The sequence below is a fragment of the Cibotium barometz genome, chromosome 46 (assembly GCF_041138505.1).
Source record: "Cibotium barometz isolate CiBa-2024 chromosome 46, ASM4113850v1, whole genome shotgun sequence".
Taxonomy (NCBI): domain Eukaryota; kingdom Viridiplantae; phylum Streptophyta; class Polypodiopsida; order Cyatheales; family Cibotiaceae; genus Cibotium; species Cibotium barometz.
The window spans coordinates 40,815,680-40,835,179 of NC_141091.1; the positions used below are offsets into that span (position 1 = coordinate 40,815,680).

At 45.3% G+C, this 19,500-nt stretch overlaps 1 protein-coding gene across 1 annotated transcript in view; it reads left to right on the plus strand.

The window, feature by feature from the left end:
• Positions 1-451: 451 nt before the first annotated feature.
• Positions 452-19,500, plus strand: part of LOC147612226 (uncharacterized) — a 49,098-nt gene continuing 30,049 nt past the window's right edge. The window contains exons 1-3 of the mRNA XM_086784113.1: positions 452-617; positions 911-1,064; positions 1,343-1,703. Of these exons, the coding sequence (XP_086640239.1) occupies positions 993-1,064; positions 1,343-1,703 (433 nt within the window). The 5' untranslated portion in view covers positions 452-617; positions 911-992. The remainder of the gene's footprint in view (positions 618-910; positions 1,065-1,342; positions 1,704-19,500) is intronic.

Here is a 19,500-nt window from a genome sequence, read left to right on the forward strand (position 1 = left end):
ACAAAGGAAAGCTATGCAAAGTTGTAGAGTGGGTGAGCACTGGGGCGGAGGAGAAACAACGACGATTTGGGTGGAGGATAAAAAACTATGATTTGGATAAGGTTTAACGTTAATAGCTAGAGCCTGGTATAACTTTAACAGTTGGTATTTATTAATTTTGATTAAAAAACATATAATTTAACAAAATATATATTAAAGTTTTAAAATAAAAATAGCCCTTCATATGCAAGGTTTTAAATTTTCCACCCTTCATTGTATTGTGGAAGGCAATTTTTTTTGGAAACACTTCTCCAGCAATATCTCATAGATCCTTGTACTTCTATTGCAAGTCAAATTGTAAGTGGAAGGGCTTTGCAACCTTCAAAAATAAACACAAGTTCAATGTTCCACATTTCACACGATGCTAATAAACACGTGGCGGTAAAGAAAGTCCGGACATCAGCGACGTGCTAAGTTCTAGCAGGAAAAGTTGCAGGTTGGGTTTTCTGTTTGAAACTTCGCCTCGTGAGCGTGCCTCTCTCTCTCTCTCACACACACACACATACACGCACACACGATGCTCTCAGAGCGCCAAGAGAGCTCCGCCCCCTTCCATCTATGGCTCCCCTCTCTCACAGGTACTGATCTTCCGCAAAAGATCGTTTTTTCTGACGCATAGGCTCTTGCTTTGCTTTATTGTTTGCTCTTTAGGGTTTCTCAGACCAGCCGTCCTTTCTCAAAAATGCCAAAATGGCCGGCATTGCGCCTTTATTTTGAGCATCGTGGTTAGAGTTAGTTCTGTTCATCATAATTTAGCCCTGCAGAGGAGAGATCCACTTGTTGATCTTTTTAAGCTAACCATGCTCTCCATTTACTGACATTGATTCGATCATGTGGGCTGTTTCTGTTGCTGCCCTCGTGTTCAATGCAGATTCTACTTCGTCTGGAGGCCGGCTGATGCCCTCAATTTCTTTGACAGTAGTCACCATTGATTAGGCAGCCTTGCTTACACCATGGATAGGAAGAAGAAGCGTGGCAAGCATTCGGGTGGCACTGCTACAGAGGCCGATAGCACAGCTGATCAGGTCAGCTCCCTGTATCTTATTAGCCATGGTACTTTTTGACATTTTGGAACTTGCATAAGTTCGTCTCACTGCCGAAAGCAGCATAGTCAACATTCATGCACATGTTCCGGCCGTTGTAAGAATCCATAGTTTTGCTGAAGCACCCCATTTTAAACAAACCCTTAAACTAAGGTTACACAACAGTGTGACACGTGATTGTGTCAATCTGTCTCTATCTGTAGACTATCATTTGCATCCTGTGAGATGTTTCTCATGCCTTTCGTGTATTTCTACTTCAGCCTGGAGATGTACATTTGTGGCAAAGGGAAGCTGAGAGTGCCAAAAAGCTTGCAGTTGGCTGTGGTCCTGGCTGTGGTCCTAACAGTGACAGTCCCACACAACTTTCCCTTCCACCTATGCCTTGGTCATACACCCAGCACCTCTTGGCACAACATATATTTCAACAGCCTGTGCAGACTGCAATGCCTCAGCCCCCCGCACAGTCACAGCAACCAGCAACAGTACAGCAAGGCCACCAAGGTGCGACCCAACATTCTGTGTCTGCAGATTCGAATCATGATGGTGCACACAATCTGAGTGGCACCATGGCACCTCAAAATTTTCCTGGTGGCTATGTCTTTCCACCACCTCCTTATCCAGGTATGGCTACCTAAACATCTTAGGATTTCTCACAGGGACTACTCACCCACCTCTTCTTTGTATTTGCCTCAGTGAACTAAAGTGCTATGCAGATCTGTGGGTTTCCTCATGTGTAGTAATGCTTAATGAGATAGAGGTTGACGACTGAGATTGCAAACTCCGACTAGGGTTGTGAATATGCAGTATTTAAAGGAAGCTTGTGGCCCAATTCTTGCACAAAGCTGTGCAAACTGTTTTTCTGCCATGCTGCAAATAGGGGGTGATGTCTCATTTTATGTTTGCCCCCTTTGTTGGCCCACTTTTTTTCTTCTGCAAACTTGCTAACTCGTCGATGGTGGCCATGCTGATTTCTGCTTGCCATCTATGCTGTGCGCCTTTCCCCATATCTTTGTTGATTGGTTCATTCTGCTGAAATTTAATCAGCCATGTTTACTTCCACTCTCATGGTTGTGAACGCCAATGCTTCCCAAACCTCTTACAGTCTCCCTACCTTATTTCTTACATATATCATGGCTCTCAAGCTTGCGCCAGAGTTTCTCGTGTATCCCAGGTTAGGGGCCAACCTGTCTGGCTGACCGCCAGCTTCGATGGCTAGCTCGCAGCAGCCTCTTGACAGTAAAAGCAAGGACCGGGTGGTTAACTCAAGTTGGGGTTAAGTAGCACCATGCATATGTTTGATCAGGAACTTTTCTTGCTCGCTCTTAGTTTCCTTAGCAGATGCAGTATAATAAAGATATAGAAGCATCAAGGAATTGGGACTAGTGATCTCATAAAGGGAGGTTAGTTTCCAAGTTCACCATGCTGGTGAATGAGGTGTCTATGAGACCAGAAGTATAAGAGCTTCAATATAAGGTGTTGTGGTTACTCCAAAGAAGGGAGGAAAGTGGTGTGGCTTTCAAAGCCAAGGATGGTGGTCCATATGCAGAGTTTCACATCTGGTCACACACAGTGGCCAGAGTGCTTTCTTTGGTTTATTGCAGGGTGTATGATCTTGAGTATGCTCCACAAGGAGGTGTCCATAGTGTTGGATATTTCAGAGTTTCACGTGTGTGTCCATCTTATGTGTGTACCACCGTCTTTATGTTTGTGTATGTGTAACCACCTTGTGTGTGTAACTTTATTCATATGTATATGTATATGAACACCAGCTTAGATGTGGACACCCCCTTATATGTGGATGAGATAAGCATGTGGCATGCTATAATTGTTATGTGATTTGATTCGGGCCAAAGGATAAGGCCCAAGGCCTACAAAAGGCATGTACTTGGTGTAAGCTATACAATGTTAATCAAAGCTTTATCGAGTCGTGCAATCACCTATCTACCACGTCGGTCACACCTCTCTCTCTCTCTCTCTCTCTCTCTCTCTTCTTTACATACACCACCACGGATATCTTCAAGCCTCCATAACTGCTGTGATGTGCTAACCCTAATACCAACAAATGGTATCAGAGCTAGTTAGGGTTTATGCTTGCAGCCGACTGCTGCCTGTTAGTTCTGAACTCAGCCTGGCGCCGCCTCCTTCCGAGTCGATGCTGCTACTGGTGCTGTCGACGCATTCATAGCCTGCTGATGTTGCTGGGCTACCGTCAATTAGTCTGCAGCCACCACATTGCTGCCATCATTTGCAGCCACCACATTGCCACCATCAACAACACCTGCACCTGACGAATTTCTCCTGCACACAACGCCAGTGCTTCACCTACTGGCAGCGACATTGCCTCTGCTTGTTGCCGATGAAGACCTGCACAAACAGCTGCGCTGCAGCTGCCCCGAGACTTTGCCACCTGTGTTTGGCCCTGCTTCCACCACGATGCTATTGCAGCAGCTACAGTACCTTAAGTTACAGTAGGCGGCAGCCTAGCCAGTTGATATTTCTTCTTCGACTGCTTGGCGTCGCCTGCCTGCGAGAGAATGCAGCCCGTCCAGCCGTGTATGTGAGGGTTCCTACCTTTGTCCACAAACTTTGCCCTTGTCCTTTGGAGAAGTGATAGAAACTTAGCTCGTTGGTCTCTGTATAAAAATTGTGTCCTCTTGGTTAGGACAAATTTTTATATATGTAAACTTGCACCTACTCTGGGACGTTGATGACGTGAGTAGGGATGTCGTAGCACCTAGTCCATGCTATGCATGATGAAGTTGATGATCTTATACTTCATGATTGCACAATCTTTGAGGTAAAGTTCGCACTTTTTGTATTCTTGTCTTTACTTGTTTTGTTTTAGTGAATTAGACATTTAAAGTTTGTTTTTGCTAATTAGTTATTAAAATTTTATTTAGCTTGTTTGTTAGAAATTCTTTTGTTGTGGTTCAATAAAGAATTTGTTTGTGTGTATGTGGGCGTGTGATTTAGTTATGTATTTGGCTATTTTTGGAAGTTATTATTACTATTATTATTGTTATTGTTTCTCGGGTGTCTCTGTTAAGCTTTTTAGTTTTTTTTAAATGTTTTTATTTGTCATGGGTCCTTTGCCCGGTTGTCCCCTAAAAAAGATATGTAATAAATGTTTGTAATGTGGTGTGTGCTTTAAGTTAGTCATCTCCAGTAACACTCTGTTGAAAATTCCTCATCAAAGCAAGGGGGATTACTGTGTATGAAACTAGTGTAGGTCATGGACCACTAACTCCAAGTGTAACCTTGGCTTGTGAGTCTTTGTGTTGGGAACAAGCGATATGAACCTTTGAGCCATGCTAGGATAAGCCTTTTGAGCCATGCTAGGATAAGCCTTTGAGCCATGCTTTTGTTGAGTCTTTGAGCTTGTTGAGCCAAGCTCACGGGCCTTTGAGCCAGGCTACACAAGCCCTTGAGTCTGTAGCCAGGAACACACCAAGTTCTTACCATAGTCGGAGCATCTGTATTCTAGACTATTGAAGGCTCCTCATCACACTTTCACCTTTGCTCCAAAGGGTTGGAGTTGCATAGCGTCTCGTTCGAGCCTTTGTTGGTGTTCTCGGGCTGCTTGGTCTACCTGTCGTTGGTCTTCATTAGCTCTGCGTCGGTTCTTCATTCATCATCACGTCGGGCTTCTTTGGCCCTTCGTTCTTCGACCCTTTTGGCTGCTTCTTTTTGTCTTTGTTGCTCCATGACGAGGAACAATCTTTCAAGCTCAGAAAGTTCTTTAGGCTTTTCATCTTCTTTGATTGCTTCCTTTGCTTTTTCAGCCTCCTCTTTTTTTTAAAAATTATTTTTTATTTTTTTGGTGTTTTCTTTGGCTTTTTCTGCTTTTTCTTCTTGAGTCTCAATTTGGAGCTTGAGCAATCTGCTGTGCTCCAAAATTGCTTGGACGAAGTCATCACTGAAGTGTGGAAGCATTTCATTGCTGGTATCGTCTTTGTTAATCTCTCCTTGCATGTCTTCTTTGAAGCTTTCTGAAGAAGTCTTTGTCTTTTCTGTTGGCCGACATAGTAGGTCGGCTAGTTTGGGGATTCTCATGGAGGCTTGTGCATGTTGTAGTCTGGGTATCTAGTTCCTTTTTTGGGATAGATCATAGATTAGGTCAGATGTAGGGCTTTTCGTAATCAAGACAACCTTTTTGGGGCCTGCCTATGGCTGCCCGAGTATGTACCTTTTTGTACTGTATGAATATACTGAAAATATACCTCTCTCTCTCTTCTCTCCATCTCTTCTTCGCGTTTTGCATCAAGATGTTCCTACGAAAGGTGTTTAGGGCTGAAAGAAGACATAGAGCTTCCGCGCATGTAACAACCTCCTTTGGTAACCCAAAGGAAGAACACTCCAAAGAAAGGCTTGGCAAAACTTGACTATCCACTAATCCATCGACTCAAGTGGATCACAATACCTGCTTGCACCAACTCCAATAAAGGAAGAAAGTAGAACCAAGAACAATACTCTTTGTAACAGTTGCACCAAATCTGTATATTCACCAAGTACTACTCGATGTGTAGACCACTATTGTCCTGTGGAACATAATCAAGGAATACATCTTCTGATACACATATCAGAGCCCCAGGTGGCTTGAAGGTTGGAGATAATGGGAGAGCTTGCGGGACTGTTTTTTGAAGACCTTGGAGCTTACGGGAGATTTGAAGAGCTTGTAGGACTGTTGGTTTTTTGGTTTTGATTGGAGATCTCGTGGGCTGTTTGGGACCTGGAGATTGGGTAGAAGGCGGTCATCACCGTTGGACAGCCACCTTGCATATTATTGCAGTCTTTTCTTCAGCTTTTTTCCCATCGACCCTCCCTTCACAAGACCAAAGTAACCCCTCGATGGCAGAATTACTTGAGATGGCTGAGAAGCACGTGAAGATTCCTACTCTCCCCACGTTTCTTGTGGATTGATAGTTGGACGGAACCAACTACGGCATATGGAAGGTAATGATGGAGTCTGTATTGGAGTCTTATGACTTGGTTGATTTCATTATTGTTGGTGTTCCACGGCGGAGTTGGAGGACGGGGAGTTGTTACCCTCTACTCGGAAAGAACGGGAGGCTCAGGCACAGTTGTGGGATCGTGTCAATGCCCGTGTGCGTTCTTTCATCTTCCCAAATTGCACACCATAGCTGATCAACCATATAAAGCATATGACGCTGGCTAGAGGGATTTGGTAGCATTTGGCTTCTGTGTACAACACAGTATCACCCATGAAGAGGATCTCCTTGGAAGTTCAGCTGCGGGTGCTGGATCCTGCAAAGTCGTCGACGATGCAGGAGCACATCAACAAGTTGCAGGCTCTTTAGCAGGAGGTTCTTCAGGCTGGGAAGGAGATATCTTTAGAGGACATGGCCATCACTTTGTTGTTTCATTTGACCTATTAGTACTCAACATTTTACTTCTCTTTGATCACCAGTGGCAGGCTCAGCACCATCACATGGGAGGAGCTTGTGCCTATGGTCTTGGACGAGGAAGAGCGTTTTTCAAACTCTCCACAGAGTGGAGGTTTTGAGGCGTTGACTGGCCTGCGGTTGCAAGGCTGCAGTAAGGGCAAAGGAAAGTCTTCATAGGAGAAGTCTTCCGAGCAAGAGCCCGACGTGGATCATGACGCCTTGAAGGCAAAGAGAACCTGTAACAATTGTGGCGAGAAAGGCCATCATTGGAGAAAATGTCCTAAGCGAATCACCGAGAAGGGTGATGATTCCTTAGCAATAACTGTGAAGACTCCAGCTTTTGTGCACTTGGAGATTATGGACACTGGCGTTTCATCTTCTTCGAGCAGGGAGGTGGTTGGACTCACCGTTAGGGACACTTGGGATTGGATTCTAGACAGTGGTGCTTTCAGGCACATGACTCCTTCTCGAGAGTTATTACAGGATCTTCGGAGGCACGCAGGTCACATCCTGATTGGTGATGAGTCCACTATCCCTATTCATAGTGAGGGCAAGTTAGAGATCGTTCTCGATGGCAGAGGGGGGAAGCATTCCTCGTAGGTTCTTTTTGTCCCATCTCTTGGTTTTCATTTGTTGTTAGTGCATGAGGTTTGCAAGACTGGTGTACGGGTGGAGTTTGAGGAGCATTTTGTTGCTCTCCGAGACAAAGCGACAGGCCAGGTTGTATGGGAAGGCGGAGTGGATAATGGGATTTACAAACACTCAGCACTCTCTTACAGGTTCTCAGTTAGGTGATGTGTGGCAGTTTTGTCATGACCACATGAATGTGGATACGTTGCAACAGGCTTTCCGGGACTAGTTGGTGGATGGCTTGCCAGATGTTGGCAGCAGTAGGTAGGAACATTCCAGTTCTTGCGTTCGTTAGTCAGAGGAGCCTTTACAGGTGAACTATGCTCTGATGTCTCGTATCAGTCGGGATGAAGAGCCTCCTGCAGTTGAGGAAGCTCTTTCCTAGGGGTCTTGTAGGGAAGCCAAGCAAGTGGCATATGGTGACTTGTAGGTGGAGACGGATGTTGCGCAGCCTCCAGGCTTTGAGGTTCCGGGCTCACAAGGGGATGGTTTACAGATTGCGGAAGGCCTTGTATGGAATTAAGCGGGCTCCCAGGGCTTGGAATTAGAAGATTGATTCCTTCTTTCTACGGACTGGATTTCAGAGATCAGTTGCAGATCCTAACTTGTATCTCTTTCGGGAACGCGGCATGGTCACGTTGATCATCCTTTATGTGGATGATCTCATTCTCATTGGCGGCCATGACCAATTTAGGCTTACTCCACTTCTTCTTGGGATTGGAGATCTAGCAGACTCAGAGGGGGTTCTTTGTCTCTCAGCAGCGGTATGTCCATGAGTTGCTTGAGGCCTTTGGGATGGAGAACTGCAAGCCTATCACATCATCGATGGACCCGAACACGAAGCTTACAGTGAATGATCCTTGTGAGCTGGTTGATGCCTCTTTGTTTCGGAATCAGTTTGGTTCATTGATTTGGTTGTTGAACACCAGATTGGACTTGAGCTTCTCGGTCGGGCTGTTGAGCTCATTTTTGCATACGCCTTTGAAGACTCATTGGGATGTAGGATTGCGGACCTGGCGGTTTCTGCAGCGTATGAAGGATCTTGGACTCTGCTGTGATCCTAGAGGGGGAACGACGGATGGAGTCAAGACTCCATGGTTGGAGTGACCTAGATTGGGAAGGAGATCCAGACATGAGATTTACATCAGGCTATTGTTTTACCCTCGGCTCAGGAGTTGTTTCATGGAGGAGCAAGAGGCAGCTGACTATTGCCTTGTCCTCTACAGAGGTAAAGTACCGGGCTGCTTGTGGTGCTGCTTGCGAGATGGTGCGGTTGCAGAGGTTGCTTGGTGAGATTGGGTTTCCACAGGAGGAGCCCACGGTCATCCAGAGTCACTTTGTTCATGAGAAGTTTTTTGCTGATGACATCTTGCTAGAGTTTTGTTCGACGGAGGACAATGCAACGGACCTCTTCACGAAGTCTCTACCTCAGGCTATGCTCCGGCGACATTCCAGCTCACTGGGGTTGGTTCCACATCCAGGAGTTGAGAGGGGGTGTTGGCAGTCATTTCCTGTCTGTACCATAGTGCTCATAGAGGGCCTTTGTTGTGTGTGTGCCCGCCCAGGAGCTCCTATCATTTTTTCCCATTTTTTTCCATGTTTTTTCTTATTTTTCTAGTCATGGGGTAGATTTTGTGCTGGCCGACTCTACTTGTCCAGGCCGACTAGATGATGTTGGCCGACTTGCTAGTTTTAGAAGTCGTGGACATCCAGGGTGTTGTCGGCTGCTTTTAGGTTGGCTGACTAGCACTAAGGGGTGATATAAATATCACCCCTTGTCCCCCCACACTTTCTGTATTGGGTACTGTTGTACCGGATCGTGTATATAGTGTCGAGTTAACACAGTCTCCCTCTCTCAAATGGAGTCATCTTGGGTACTGAAGTCGTCGGACATCGGTTGAGGATACGGACAGCCGTACCCACAGCCTCTCCCCAAAGTGGATGAGGAAGATCACGATGCTCCAGCATCGTCCTCGCTATCTCCACCACAGTCCGGTTCTTTCGCTCAACCACTCCATTCTCTGAAGGCGAACATGTATTGGCCAGCTCCCGCTTGATGCCATGTTTCGCACAAAATTGCACAAATGCATTAGAAGAGAACTCTCCTCTTTTATCAGCCCGAAGAGTCTTTATTAGCAATCTAGATTCCTTCTCCACCATAACATGCCACTCCTTGAACCGAGCAAAAGCTTGGTCCTTCTGGGAAAGGAAATAAACCCATGTGAATTTGCTACAATCATCAAGCAGCAGCATAAAGTACAGAGAACCTCCCAAGGATGCGGTCTGCATAGGTCCACATAAGTTAGCGTCATGGTTGTCATGGTACGAAAATACGATACTGTACGGGAATTTTTTGTACGATATGAAATTTTCGGATACCGTACGATAAAATACGGTTTTTATTTTTTACACTTAAACCTATGGAGCTTCAAGCTTGAATGTGAGGGAAGGTTGGGAGGGGAGGAGTCTACAGTGCTTGAGGAACCAGAACATGGATATGTGTCTCTCCCAGTTGGATCTCCCGATTGTCTCCAAAAAAGAACCTGGATGGGTAATGCAATACCAAAGGTCTCCCAGTGTAGTGTTTATTACTAAGGGACCGTCCTTGCACAAATATGAGCAGTGCATCTAGGGTGATAGGTTTAGGGACTCCTCTCTAGATCAAAATGGCCATGTCCAAATCTTCTTTCTCGTACATAACTTGAGAATCTAACTGTCTAGCCTGCCTATAATAGGGATCTCCAAGTGATGTAGCAAGATTCTCTCATCCTACCAATCAAGTGTACACTACTAGTCTACTTTGCCAGATTTTTTAGGTCTCTCAACAACCCCATATGGAATACTGAGTGGACACGAAAGTTGCGAAGTATTGCGAGCATTTGGGATCTTCGTTAAGCAGGGTTTATATATATTTTTTAAAGCATTTGGAATTTTTTTTTTCAAGGGAAAAAATTTTTCGGGAAAAAAAAACCTCGTACCATACGATATCGTACGGTATGAACCGTACGGTACGAACCCATTCGTACCGGTACGAGAAACAACTATGGTTAGCGTGTACCAACTCCAAAGGTTTCGAAGCCTGCCTAGAAGCTTGCGTCGAAAAAGATTCCCTGTGCTGCTCACCATGAATGCAAGAACTATAGCGTCCCTGTTTGCTGCCAACATCTGGCAAGCCATCCACCAATTGGTCCTGGAAAGCCCGCCGCAGCGTATCCACATTCAAGTGGCTAAAACGGAAGTGCAACAAGTCATTGATCTGAGTGCCAGTCAGAGAAGACAGTGCTGAGAGTTTGTAGATACCGTTCTCCACTTTGCCTTCCCATACAACTTGGCCTGTTTCTTTGTCCCCCGTAGAGCAACAGAATGCTTCTCAAACTCCAGTCTTGCAAACCTCATGCATTGACAATAGATGAAAACAAAGTGCAGGGACATAAAGAACACGAGAGGAATGCTTCCCCCCTTTGCCATCGGGAATGATCTCCATCCCACCCTCACTGACTGTGAATCGGTATAGTGGAATTGTCGCCAATGAAAATGCGACCTGACTACCGTTTAAGATCCTGTAATAACTCTCGGGAAGGAGTCATGTGCCTGGAAGCACCACTATCAAGAATCCACTCATGAGTATCCTTGGTGGTGAAACCAACTGCCTCCCTGCTCGAAGAAGATGAAGCATCTGTGTCCAAAATCTCCAAGTGCACAAAGGTTGGAGTCTTTGGAGCTGAAGTTGAAGAATTAGCACTCTTCGCGGTACTCCGCTTAGGACATTTTCGCCAATAGTGGCTTTTCTTGCCACAATCGTTACAGGTCCGCTCGGCCTTCAATTTATCACGGTTTGATTTGGGCTTCTTCTTAGAAGACTTCCCTTTGCCCTTATTGTTGTTGTTGTTACGCCCTTTCGACCGCTGGCCAGTCAAGGCCTCAAAACCTCCGCCATGTGGAGGGTTCGTAAATAAAAAGCTGAGTACTGAGAGGGCAAACAAATTCGAGAGCTGTAATGGAAAGTTGGATACCACCAATGTTACATGTAGAAGCTCTGAGATGCTTCTTTCAGCCCTAAACACCATCTAGAACATGCTGATGCAAAAAATGCAAACAAAATGGAGAGTAGAGATAGAGAGATAGCTGGAGATTCAGTATTTCATATGGTACAAAAAGGTACATCTGTCTTGCAGCCATAGGCTGCCTCCCATGAAAAGGTAAAACACTTAAACAAGTCCAAGTTCTATGACCCAACTCAAAAGGAGTTGCATGCTGAAAACGATGAGCACTTTGACTACTTATAGGCCTTGTGGTGACCATGTGAACTGGCCGACTGCTGGTCGGCCAGCTTCTGGACATAATAAATTATATGCTGCAGCCGATTGGTCCCTCCTCTTCTGTGTACTGGCCAACAGCACCCATGTCCTCCACTGGTCAAACCCCTTTGCCAAAACAGTAAACAATGCTCCAAATCTGTGGTTCTAATCATTCTTTAATCTTTCTTTGTCTGGCTGCACTCTAGGATTAGTCCTGAGATTAGCATGTACATGTGTGTGCACATGACATCCCCCTCTGCTAAACTTGATGACAGGATTTCAATCTGCTTCTTGGATGACTGTCATCATCCCATTCCATTCCCGGAGTCCCTCTGTCATCCTTCCTACTCTGGCAACCTTTTCAATGAATAGTTGACCCGGTCTCCAAATCCGCTCTAACTCTGAAGAAGATCTATGCATCTGTTCCATCCCGTCCCCATTCCGTTCTTGCTCTGTCTCTGAGCACCGTCTTGGTCTTGATTCCTGAGAAATGAGTCTGGCACTCTCACTGACCCCTTGGAGGATCATCCTCCCTTGGAACCGTTGCCTGAAAGCCTTTCTTGACTCGCAGGATTGCTATCCCCTTTGGGCTTTGTGGAACACCAACCAACCTCCTAGGAGCTCTTCCCTGTCTTGTGTTCCTTGCCTTGGGCCTCGTACTTGTGCACTTTCCTGTACCTTGGACCTCTACACCTTCATATGGGACTGCATCAATGTTTAGCTTTGCTAAGCCTTATGCTCTGATACCAATGTTACATGCGGAAGCATCTGAGATGCTTCTTCAGCCCGAAACACCATCTAGAACATGCTGATGCAAAAAACGCAAACAGAATGGAGAGTAGAGACAGAGAGATAGCTGGAGATTCAGTATTTCATATGGTACAAAAAGGTACATCTGTCTTGCAGCCATAGGCTGCCTCCCATGAAAAGGTGAAACACCTAAACAAGTCCTAGTTCTATGACCCAACTCAAAAGGAGTTGGGTTGAATGCTGAAAATGAAGAGCACTTTGGCTATTTATAGGCCTTGTGGTGTCATGTGAACTGGCTGACAACACCCATGTCCTCCATTGGTCAAGCCCCCTTGCCAAAACAGCAAACAATGCTCCAAATCTGTGGTTCTAATCATTCTTTAATCTTTCTTTGTCTGGCTGCACTCTAGGATTAGTCCTGAGATTAGCATGTACATGTGTGTGCACATGACAACCAAGGTACTTGCTTTCATAAGGCAATTTGAAATAGCCTTTTGTATTGAGGAATTTACCGAGAAATCTATGCTTAGGCATGTGGGTATGCATCTTAAAGAGACTGCAAGTGATTGGTGGATGGCAAAGCTTTTGGATAGGACGGCTGCCCGTAAATGGAGTGCCTTTAAAGAGCAATTCTATGATCAGTTCCTACCTCCTCACTTCGAAAAGGATGTACAAAAGGAGTGGGATTGGCTAACACAGGATGAAGGCGAATCCGTTTCCTCTTATGTCTCAAAGTTTTAGCGAATTCTTCTCAAGGTCACACCTTTCATGACGATTAGTGAGGACGAGAAGAAACGAAAGTTTGAGTCGGGGCTGCAAAGAATCATCCAGAAGAGCCTTGGAGTGTATCCCCACAACACTCTATAGGGGCTCATATACTCGGCTACTATTTCTGAGGAGTTACATGGTAAGGGAGCATGAGAAAGACAAGAATTCAGCTCGTAAAAGAATCATCCAGAAGAGCCTTGGAGTGTATCCCCACAACACTCTATAGGAGCTCATATACTTAACTACTATTTCTGAGGAGTTACATGGTAAGAGAGCATGAGAATCAGTTGATATTGTGCTAATTCTTTCTATCTTTAGCGGTGCATTTGCCCTATCAACTACTTACTTGTACTACTAATTCTTTCTATTTGCTACTTCCCTTAGTGCTAGGCTTCATTATGGCTGAGTTTGCCCTGCATCTCCGGAGGTTTGTGAAGGAGCTCTGAAGAGCTCAGCTGAAAATTAGGGTTTCATGTGGGAGACATACACACAGAGAAGAAGGGAGAGAGAAATGAAATGAAATGAAATGATATATTAACGTCTTCAAAAGGCCAAAATGACCTATGAGACCAAAAAGGTTACAACAATTGGTGGATCTGATACAATGTCTGTGTAAGGAAAGCTAAAAACAACTAAATGACCTATGAGAGAGAGGGACATATGGGGATAAGTCCACTCATCAAGTGTGAGTGTGTGACTCCCCTATCACACATGTATATTTGCACTAGTACACATAGTGCACTTAGTACATTAAAAGTACTAAGTGTACTATGTACTAAAACTTATGGGCTAGTACACACTATAAGGGTGAGCATAATGCCTTTACCCCAACAACCTCCCACTTAAAGGCAAAGTGCCCTTAAATGAAGGAAAAGAAAAAATCAGCATGTACATGATAATATACAAGGCCATATCAAGGCTGAAACTGGCCTCATCCAATGCCCATCAAGTGTCTGCAATGAGCAAACCGCTCTGGAGGCAAACTCTTTGTCAACAGATCAGCCGGGTTGTCATCCGTATGAATCTTAACAAGCTGAATTTTGCTTGTTCTCTATCACCTCTCTGATGAAGTGATATTTCACATCCACATGCTTCGTCTTTGCATGAAAGACAGGGTTCTTTGCCAACTGGATGGCACTCTGACTGTCACAATGCAACAATGGAATATCCCCTGTATAACCCAAATCAACCACTAACCGAGATAGCATAATGCCTCCTTGCAAGCCTCTGTGGCTGCAATATACTCGGCCTCTGTAGTAGATAAGGCAGTGCACTTCTGCATCCTGGATATCCATGACACAGCACCTCCTGTGAATGTAAACACATAACCGGTAGTAGACTTCCGGTTATCTGGATGACCGGCATAATCCAAATCCGTGTAACCATGCACTAATGCATCCTGTTTGCCAAAGCAAATGCACATATCCTGTGTGCCCTTCAAGTATCTCATGACACCTTTCCCTGCTTCCCAATGCTTCTTGCCAGGTTTGGCCATGTATCTAGAAACCACTCCCACTGCAAATGCAATGTCCGGCTTGGTAGCAACCATGGCATACATGAGACTGCCACAAGCTGAAGCATACGGAATCTTGGCCATATCAGCCTTGTCACTATCCGACTGTGGGCTGTCCATAGCACTGAGTTTCACATATGGAGGCAAAGGAGTACTAGTCTTCTTCCCCCCTTCCATATTGAACCTCTGCAATACTTTGCCAATGTATTCCTTCTGAGACAAATACAACACATGCTGATTTTTGTCCCGAAGTATCCGCATACCCAAAATGTGATTTGCATCACCCAAATCCTTCATATCAAAGGTCTGATGCAGCCTCTTCTTCAAGGCATCCATCTCCTTACGAGATTTCCCGACAATCAACATATCATCAACATACAAGATGAGGATCAATAGACTGCCATCCAAAGCTTTCTTGGTGTATAAGCAGTGATCTATGTCACTTCTCCTGAAATCTTGGGATTTCATGAATGTATCAAATTTATGATACCATTCCCTTGGTGCCTAATTGAGCCCATAAAGACTCTTTTTCAGCTTGCATACAAGCTTCTCCTTTCCATTCACTGCATAACCCTCTGGCTGTTGCATATATATCTTCTCATGGAGATCACCGTGAAGAAAAGCAGTCTTCACATCCATCTGAATCAAATCCAGATCATCGTGAGCAACCAAAGCTAATACAGCTCTAAGTGTAGTCATTTTGACCACTGGAGAGAAGATCTCATCAAAGTCCACACCATATTCCTGCTTGAAGCCCTTAGCCACTAACCTGGCTTTGTATCTTGGCTTTGCATCAGGTGCAACTTTGAGCCTGTAAATCCACTTGCATGGCAAAACCTTCTTGCCTGTAGGCAAATGCACCAACTTCCATGTTTCATTTTTGTGCAGAGAATGCATCTCTGACTTCATAGCACGCTCCCAAAGAGCCTTGTCTGCCCTCTGTAAAGCCTCCTTATAACATGAGGGCTCCCCACAGTCAGTGAGCATCAAGTAGTCAACCCCTGGAACAAACCTGTCAGGGGCTCTGGAGGGTCTTGTGGACCTCCGTACCCAATGACCGTCATTTGTAGGTTGCTGTCCAGCCTGCATATCACCTATTGGTGGCTCCTGTTCCATGCCATAAGGTTGAAAAATCATGCCCGGTATCTCCTCTAACTGTGGGATATCCATAGGGATATCTTCTGCCATCTCTGGCTGTCCATTTGGACCATTTTCAGCACCATTTAAGGGCTGGTTTTGATGCTGTAATGGCTGATTTACAGCCCTTTGTTGTTGTCCATGATGTCCATCATCATCAAAGATGACTCTGCCAGGCTCCTGTTGCCTTGCAGCTCCTTATACATGCATGTTTCATCAAAAATGACATCATTGCTGCGTATGATCTTTCTATTCACTGGATCCCAAAGTCTATACCCCATTTCACCTCTGTCACCATATCCTAGGAATATGCATTTGTGAGACTTAGGATCAAGTTTGGTGCGCATTTCCCTGCGTATGTGCACGTACGCAACGCAACCAAACACTCTCAAGTGCTTGTAGGACGGAGGCTTCCCTGTCCATACTTCCTCTGGCACTTTCCCACCAAGCCTCGTGTTAGGTGACCTGTTTATAAGATGAACGGCTGTCATAACAGCTTCAGCCCAAAAACCATGAGGTAATGCAGCATGTGACAACATAGAACGGACCTTCTCCTGAACGGTCCTGTTCATCCTCTCTGCTGTCCCGTTTTGTGAAACAAAGAGGATAAACCCACACCTTGCGTGTGGCATCCTCAATAAAGGACACAAAATATTTTGCCCCTCCCAAAGAAAGCTGAGGCATCTCACATACATCTGTATGCACAAGCTCTAACTGAGCATCTTTCTGTCCAAGAGCTTTCTTGTGGGGGCATTGGAGTTGCCTGCCATATATACAATGCTCACAAAACTGAAAACTTGAGAACTTTAGAGAAGGCAAGTAACCAAAACGAGACAATTGCTCCATTCCTTTGACACTCATGTGTCCCAACCGGCTATGCCACATAGAGATTTTCGGCAGCTCGGTTGCATTTACATTAGCATGGTGACAAACACCTGCATGCATGAAGTAAAGAGTGTCCACCTTAGAGCCTCTGCAACAACCAGTGAGCCCTTACTAATCTTCCACTTTCCACGACCAAATGTGGTAACATAATCAGCATCATCAAGCTGTCCAGTAGAAAGCAGGTTCTTCTTGATCTCAGGCACATGCCTGACATCATGGAGCATAAGCTGTGAGCCATCTGAAAACACAAGCCTCACATCACTTCTGCCAAGAATCTTGCATGCATGGTTGTCACCCAAATAAACTACTCCTTTATTGCCAGCAGTATACCTGACAAACAAGTCTCTGCAATCTGTGACATGAAAGGAGGCACCTGAATCAATGATCCATGAGTGCATACCATGACCATCTCCTGCAAGAAGTGAATGGGCATCAAGTGAAGACGTGAAAAGGACTTCATCCTCACTGTCACCTGCATGTGACACATTGACTTCTTCAATCTTGACTCCACTTTTGCCCTTTGGCTTTGCATCTTTGGCTTCATCTTTGTCTCTGTCTTTTCCTTTGCCCTTTTCCTTTTGATCATTCTTCCATTTGTAGCATTGCTTTTTGATATGTCCCTTCTTGCCACAATAATGGCATTCCAAGTCCTTTTTGGAGCGGGACTTGCTCCTTCCCCGTTCTTGGCTTTTACCCCTTTGCTGGGATCTCCCACGTGCATTCATTGCATTGGACTTTCCAACAGAATTGTTCTTCCTGTTCATCTCTTCTTGAAGAAGAGCACCCTCCACATCTGCATATGACAGCATAGCATTTGAATTGCTAGTGGCTATCCTGAATGTGTCCCAACTCTCTGGCAAAGTGCATAAGAGAAAGGTGGCTTTGAACTCATTGTCCATTGCCAACTTTTGATTGATGACCTGGCTGACAATACCATTAAACTCATTTAGATGGGCTGTCATAGACGCCCCTTCCTTCATTTGAAGACCTATGAGTTTCTTCAACCAATACACTTTGCTTGAGGCACTTTGCTGGGCATACAAGTCCTGCAATCTTTGCCACATTCCCCAAGCTGTCTTCTCTTCACGAATGCTGAAAAGTAAAGAGTCTGACGCAGACAACATGATAGTAGATTTTGCCAGCTCATCCATATCTTCCCATTCTTCAGCAGTAAGAGAAGCGGGCATTACACCCCTTTCTTTGATGGGCTTGTGCTGCTTCTTATGGAGCAACACATTATAGCACTGGGTTTGCCAAATGTCATAATTATGTGAGCCTTCAAGCTTCTTGATGTGAAGCAATGAAGAGCTCTCCCCTGTGGTTGCCATAGCAATATGCAACCTTTGTCAATGCCTGACTCCCTGCAAGATGTGCAAAAACTGCACCAAAGCACACAAAGTGCTCACAGTTGTTCTCCCAAAGTTTATCTCCCACTGCAGAAGCACGAATGCAACTCTACTCCCACTGTATGTGATAAAATCACCAAAATCTGGTTGCTGCAGATTTAAGACAGCACCTTAAATGTGCTCTGTTCCCCTTCCAAAGTACTGTACAACAGTACTAAGTGCTCACCAATGATGTACCAAACCTGTACCGGCAAGTACAGCAGCTGAAAATGAGCCTTTTCCTCAGTCAAATCAGTGTACAGACATGCCAAAACTTGTACAAAGTTGTACCAAATTTGTACCAGCAAGTACAGCAGCAATAAATGCTCTCCTGGCTGTCCAAATGAGTGAAAATCAGACTTTTACAGTCCCCACCACTGCATACAACAGTCCCGAACAGAAATTGGGCAAAAGCCCCTTGATTGCAAGTGGATTTCTGAGGATTCAAGGCATAAAAGTCTTCCCTGTTGCGTTGCCAAGCTCAACAAGCACAAAATCTTGAAAAGCCCCTTGATTCAAGATCAATTTCTGATCATACATGGTACATTAACGTACATGAAGGCATCCAGAGTCTTCACAATGCTTCCCCCTGGCCACATATACATCCAATACATAAAAGCCCTTTGATTTACAGGCACATTGAGTGCTTGACAGGCATCAACACATTGCCCAAAGCATCAAATGCCATTGCCTGCATGCAAATCAACCCAATTGGCACAAAAGCCCTTTGATCTGCACTCCAATTTCCTGCAATTTTGCCCGAATGTGAGATTGCTCACATCATACAGCATGTATGAATGCCCAATGGCACAATTACATCAAAAGCCCCAAATTTTGACATCCAATTTCCTGCAAATTGACGCGGGATGCGACCAATGTCACCTAATTGTTGCCAATTTTGCTCAAAATTTGAGCAATTTGGACCTGTACCTGCTCAATTGATGATTGTACCTGCTCAATTGCAAATCCCAAAAACAAATTTAAGGCAAATACCTCTGAAATCAGCTGATTTCTGTTGCAGAAAAAGGGGGGGAGTCGTATTTGCTCTGATGAGGTGCTGCTATTGTGAATGCCCCTTTGCTGGATAGCCGTGTGAACTGGCTGATGCTGTTGCAGAAAAACTGTGCAGATGGAGGGCTCTTCAGGCGTGCTGTAGAAGTCTGACTCGACTCAGGTCAGCAACAAAGGGTTCAGGAACAAAGCGGGGATGACACGCATAGCTCTACAGGTTGAAGACGGTGATTACAAACGGTCAGAGTCGGATTGCAGGAAGGTGCGCATGCCTACAGGCGAGAGCTTATCCCTCAAGCGCAGGTTGAGGCAGAGATGGAGGCGTTGTGTGAGTTTTTGCCGATGACGACGAGATGCGTAGATGTAGGCGAAGTCATTGTACTTCGCGTGCCAGGAGCCCGCGTAAGGCGAGTTGCGCTATCAAGGTCGGCGACGATGGAACGAAGCCTCTCCCGCACGGCGCCCGACTTCTCCAGCTGCGTGCGAAAACTCCTCAAGGCGGTCCTCAAGCTCCTCACGCTATCCCGGCTCGCTCACAGACTCTTCTCACGGCTGTTGACGCTGCGGCTACTCCTCACGGCTGATGGTCGACGGCAGCGATTGGCTGCACACTTGCGCCGCCATTACATAGTCTCT